The following is a 6,228-nucleotide window of genomic DNA, read 5'->3' on the forward strand; positions in this document are numbered from 1 at the left end:
GATTCATAAATATCAAAGCTTAATATTTTTGGCAGTTGGAGTGGTTTTTTTAGATTTGGCTATCTTAGGAGGATATCTGTTTGTGCAGGTAACTATTACTGTGCAGAATTATTGCGCATCTCACTTGTTTATTTTCACCAGGTAAACCAATATAACTGTACAAAATTTAGAAATAAACATTTCTGACATGCAAAAACAAAATCCAAAAAATTAGTGATCAATATAGCCACCTTTCTTTCTGATGACACTCCTCAGCCGACCATCCATAGATTCTGTCATTGCTTGATCTGCTTACGCTCAACATTGCGTGCAGCAGCCACCACAGCCTCCAGACACTGTTCCCAGAGGTGTACTGTTTTCCCTCCCTGTAGATCTCACATTTTATGAGGGACCACAGGTCATTATTTTTTCATCTTTTAGACCTTTACTGGCCAGCCACGCTGTGGAGTAGTTGGATGCATGTGATGGAGCATTGTCCTGCATGAAAATCATGTTTTTCTTGAACGATAACGACTTCTTCCTGTACCACTGCTTGAAGAAGTTGTCTTCCAGAAACTGGCAGTAGGTCTGGGAGTTGAGCTTCACTCCATCCTCAACCCGAAAAGGTCCCACAAGTTCATTTTTGATGATACCAGCCCATACCAGTGCCCACCTCCACCTTGCTGGCATCTGAGTCGGAGTGGAGCTCTCTGCCCTTTACTGATCAAGCCTCTGGCCCATCCATCTGCCCATCAAGAGTCACTCTCATTTCATCAGTCCATAAAACCTTTGAAAAATCAGTCTTAAGATATTTCTTGGCCCAGTCTTGAGGTTTTATCTTATGTTTCTTGGTCAGAGGTGGTGGTTTTCAGCCTTCCTTACCTTGGCCATGTCCCTGAGTATGGCACACCTTGTGCTTTTTGATACTTCAGTAACATTGCAGCTCTGAAATATGGCCAAACTGGTGGCAAATGGCATCTTGGCAGCTTCACGCTTGATTTCTCTCAAATCATGGGCAGTTATTTTGCGCCGTTTTTGCCCAACACACTTCTTGCGACCCTGTTGGCTATTTGCCATGAAACGCTTGATTGTTCAGTGATCACGCTTCAAAAGTTTGGCACTTTTAAGACTGCTGCATCCCTCTGCAAGACATCTCACAATTGTGGACTTTTCAGAGCCTGTCAAGTCTCTCTTCTGACTCATTTTGCCAAAGGAAGTTGCCTAATAATTAAGCACCCCTTATATTGGGTGTTGATGTCGTTACACCGCACCCCTCCTCATTACAGAGATGCACATCACCTGATTTACTTAATTGGTAGTTGGCTCTCAAGCCTATATATATAGTAGCTTGGAGTAGGACGACATGTATAACAAGTATCATGTGATCAAAATACTCATTTGCCTAATAATTCTGCACACAGTGTATACAGGCCAATGAATAAGAAACCCTGTATGAGAATTGGTTTCTTGCTGACGCCTGATACATTAGGTGGGTCTTCTAAGAAAAAGTCAACACCAGGTTTTTTAAAGAGATATCTCGTCACCTTTAAACCATTATTGATAATGATGAAATCTCGTACTTACTGCTCCATAGCTGAGATACAATCAAAATGAAAGACAAACAGTCCCCAAAAATCCGAATTCTCTTAAATGGCATATTCTGTGTTCTGTATTTACATTCTGTATTGCCTGTAGTAGAATAAATAATAGATAAAAGAAAAACTAAGTAAGACGCAAAGGAATGTATCATTTACCTATTTCTTTAATTTATTAGGAATTTATTTCTAAAATTTATTTTTCTTTTTGTTTACCTTTGTTTCTTCCTCCTATTTTTGCCAAAACCCTTACCTATATATATATATATATATATATATATATAAATATATATATATATATATACATATACAGTATATATATATATATATATATATATATACAGTTAGGTCCAGAAATATTTGGACAGTGACACAAGTTTTGTTATTTTAGCTGTTTACAAAAACATGTTCAGAAATACAATTATATATATAATATGGGCTGAAAGTGCACACTCCCAGCTGCAATATGAGAGTTTTCACATCCAAATCGGAGAAAGGGTTTAGGAATCATAGCTCTGTAATGCATAGCCTCCTCTTTTTCAAGGGACCAAAAGTAATTGGACAAGGGACTCTAAGGGCTGCAATTAACTCTGAAGGCGTCTCCCTCGTTAACCTGTAATCAATGAAGTAGTTAAAAGGTCTGGGGTTGATTACAGGTGTGTGGTTTTGCATTTGGAAGCTGTTGCTGTGACCAGACAACATGCGGTCTAAGGAACTCTCAATTGAGGTGAAGCAGAACATCCTGAGGCTGAAAAAAAATAAAAAATCCATCAGAGAGATAGCAGACATGCTTGGAGTAGCAAAATCAACAGTCGGGTACATTCTGAGAAAAAAGGAATTGACTGGTGAGCTTGGGAACTCAAAAAGACCTGGGCGTCCACGGATGACAACAGTGGTGGATGATCGCCGCATACTTTCTTTGGTGAAGAAGAACCCGTTCACAACATCAACTGAAGTCCAGAACACTCTCAGTGAAGTAGGTGTATCTGTCTCTAAGTCAACAGTAAAGAGAAGACTCCATGAAAGTAAATACAAAGGGTTCACATCTAGATGTAAACCATTCATCAATTCCAAAAATAGACAGGCCAGAGTTAAATTTGCTGAAAAACACCTCATGAAGCCAGCTCAGTTCTGGAAAAGTATTCTATGGACAGATGAGACCAAGATCAACCTGTACCAGAATGATGGGAAGAAAAACGTTTGGAGAAGAAAGGGAACGGCACATGATCCAAGGCACACCACATCCTCTGTAAAACATGGTGGAGGCAACGTGATGGCATGGGCATGCATGGCTTTCAATGGCACTGGGTCACTTGTGTTTATTGATGACATAACAGCAGACAAGAGTAGCCGGATGAATTCTGAAGTGTACCGGGATATACTTTCAGCCCAGATTCAGCCAAATGCCGCAAAGTTGATCGGTCGGCGCTTCATAGTACAGATGGACAATGACCCCAAGCATACAGCCAAAGCTACCCAGGAGTTCATGAGTGCAAAAAAGTGGAACATTCTGCAATGGCCAAGTCAATCACCAGATCTTAACCCAATTGAGCATGCATTTCACTTGCTCAAATCCAGACTTAAGACGGAAAGACCCACAAACAAGCAAGACCTGAAGGCTGCGGCTGTAACGGCCTGGCAAAGCATTAAGAAGGAGGAAACCCAGCGTTTGGTGATGTCCATGGGTTCCAGACTTAAGGCAGTGATTGCCCAAAGGATTCGCAACAAAATATTGAAAATAAAAATATTTTGTTTGGGTTTGGATTATTTGTCCAATTACTTTTGACCTCCTAAAATGTGGAGTGTTTGTAAAGAAATGTGACAATTCCTACAATTTCTATCAGATATTTTTGTTCAAACCTTCAAATTAAACGTTACAATCTGCACTTGAATTCTGTTGTAGAGGTTTCATTTCAAATCCAATGTGGTGGCATGCAGAGCCCAACTCGCCAAAATTGTGTCACTGTCCAAATATTTCTGGACCTAACTGTATATATACATATATATAATGTATATGTCCAGACATGGATATATATATATATATATATATATATATATATATATATATATGTATATATACATACTGTATATATATTGTATGTAGCTTGTCAAAACAGATATGTCTGGAGACTTCTCTCTTCAGAGCTGATTTCATAAACTGTAAAATTGGGCAACCACCCATATTTTACTGTGAGTGACCTTCAGGGAAAGAGCCCTGGGTACAAGGTAAAATCATCCATTTTTACTTACATGATGGTTTTATTTTGGATTAGAATTGCAGAACATGGGAGGTGTTGGATATTGCATATTATTTGAATACATAGTGGTATATATGGCAGAATTAGTTTGTCAATTGGGGAGGGTTACTTTGTTGGCACCATTATTCTATATAAATAGACCTCCTGCCCAACTGATATAGGTTTTGGACCATATTTTTATACCTATACTGTAATGTCACCATTCATTAGACGAAGATGAAAAATGTCCAGAATCCATCTGACTGATATGTGACTGCTTATAGGAGAACACAGTACACTTTACTTTCCTATACATACAGATGGCCACTGCAAAGAATTGTATAACACATGGTATATATTTCTTTACACTGGGTCCCTGTGGTGGACAGAAGCCTCAGAATTAGAGATGAGCGGGTCCATAGAAATTCGGTTCGTTGGGTTTAGCCGTACTTTAAATAAAGTTCGGATTGGGACACGGATTTGACCTGAACCCAATGGAAATCACTGAGTGGGCAGTTCGGGTCTCCGCCTACATGCAGCCAGCCATGAACAGATCACTTCCGGGGGTGGTTGAGCCAGCTTTTTCTATTTTTTTGTTAGAGCACTCTACAAGTAATCATGCTGTTGTTACCCTCAGGGTAAGCCGATCAAACACTGCAAGCAGCTCACACTAAGCTGAGCACTGAGCGTACCCAAGCACAGTGATGCTTGTGGGAGTGGTTTTCAGACGTAGAGCACCTAAATGCCAAACCTGAACTCTATTGTTTTGGTAACGTCTTTGTTTGGTACGAAAACCAAACACCGAACCACAGATTTGCTCATCCTTACTCGGAATCCTTCCTTATAGTGACTACTATCGAACAAATACCTTGGAGCATATGTACCAGACAGTGAGCAGAATTGCAATCTGGACCTAGCCTAAAAATGTTGTAAACTATTTTAGAACATTTTTTGAAGCATGTTATTGTCACACAAATCCAATCCATTTTTGCTTGAAATCATCCCTAATACCTCATGAGCTACATATGGTGTCCAAAGCCAACAATAAATGTGGTTTAAAACAGTTTTTTGGCAGCAGAGCCAGAATTCAAACTAAACTACTGTACTATTACTGCATCGGTCATTGGGGCATTGTGGTGTTTTCGTGTGGACATTATAAATTATATAAGAACTAGGAGTTTTCTAAATTATTGGAATCAAATAGCTCCTCAAATGCTAATACAGGGAAAAGTCCCATAATCAGTAATTTATCATATATCTTGGTGGCTACATTTTCATTTTGCTGTCTATATATGTCCAATACATTGTATTAAGAGTGACTACATATGTGCAATCACCTCTCTCCCAAGAATGATGGACAAGACACACCTAATTACGGCGACAGTTTGGTGAAATATCCGCAAATACTTTTACAAGATTCTCAAATACTTATGATTTCTTTCAATCCAGTCAAAGATCTACTTTGCAACCTTGACCCCATAGCTTGGTATCCTAGATCCTCTTGATGATCCTTATAGACTTTCCTCAACACCCAGCACCAAAGCACATCTCCTACCAAACCACCATTACCAATATGTAAGCCATAAATGTCTATACTGATAACTCATTAAGTCTTAGTAACTCATTAGCTCTTGTCGATATGCTATGTTCTCGGGAAAAAATTTTTACCTTGAATTATCCTTTGTGGCTCATCCTCATAATTCTCTATTTATATTCTCAACACCCAGCACCAAAGCACATGTCCTACCAAACCATCATTACCAATATGTAAGCCATTAATGTCTATACTGGAAACTCATTAAGTCTTAGTGACTTATTAGCTCTTGTCGATATCCTTTGTTTTTGGGGAAAAAAAAATCTTACCTTGAATTATCCTTTGTGGCTCATCCTTTTATAATTTTCTATTTTTAATATCCAACGTCCATTACGGTATTCAATCCTCCATTCCTTGTCTTCTTTTTTGGAACTTGTGGATATTCAGCTTGTGCCTGATCACTATTGAATCTATTCAGAGACTGAATGGTTACATGTAACTAAAATACAGAAGTAAATTGTACGAATTTACGAAACTTCCTTTGTCCTCTGTTATTCAACAACTTCTCGTGACCACAAGGAATTATGTAAATCCCCCCCCGCCTTATATTATAGCTGTTTGGTTATATTTTTAAGAGGCAACATTGCTTTACTTCCCATTCTAATACTTGTGAAAGGAGTTTGTCCCAGACAACTCATTTGGTTGTTTCTTGATTTCCAGTACACTTGACAGAAGTGAGTTCCTATTTTCTATCAAAACTCCACTTACGATATTCCATTGAGACGGCCATTTCCACCTTAATGTTGGGAGAGGAACCAACTGATCAGACCACCACTAATCTACCATGAATTATCTATGAATTATCTATTTGTGGATAGTAGAT

At 38.7% G+C, this 6,228-nt stretch overlaps 1 protein-coding gene across 2 annotated transcripts in view; it reads right to left on the reverse strand.

Annotated features, from left to right (window-relative positions):
- LOC142256043 (sialic acid-binding Ig-like lectin 14) overlaps positions 1 to 5,815 on the reverse strand; it is a 31,880-nt gene extending 26,065 nt beyond the window's left edge. The window contains exons 1-2 of one of the 2 annotated variants that reach the window (XM_075327545.1): positions 5,675 to 5,815; positions 1,564 to 1,668 (exon numbers count right to left, since the gene is read on the reverse strand). In XM_075327545.1, the coding sequence (XP_075183660.1) occupies positions 1,564 to 1,636 (73 nt within the window). In that variant the 5' untranslated portion in view covers positions 1,637 to 1,668; positions 5,675 to 5,815. Of the gene's footprint in view, positions 1 to 1,563; positions 1,669 to 5,479; positions 5,497 to 5,674 lie in introns of those variants that run through there. The other variant, XM_075327546.1, reaches the window with a different exon arrangement.
- Positions 5,816 to 6,228: the final 413 nt, after the last annotated feature.

This window comes from Anomaloglossus baeobatrachus, chromosome 11, assembly GCF_048569485.1.
Source record: "Anomaloglossus baeobatrachus isolate aAnoBae1 chromosome 11, aAnoBae1.hap1, whole genome shotgun sequence".
Taxonomy (NCBI): Eukaryota; Metazoa; Chordata; class Amphibia; order Anura; family Aromobatidae; genus Anomaloglossus; species Anomaloglossus baeobatrachus.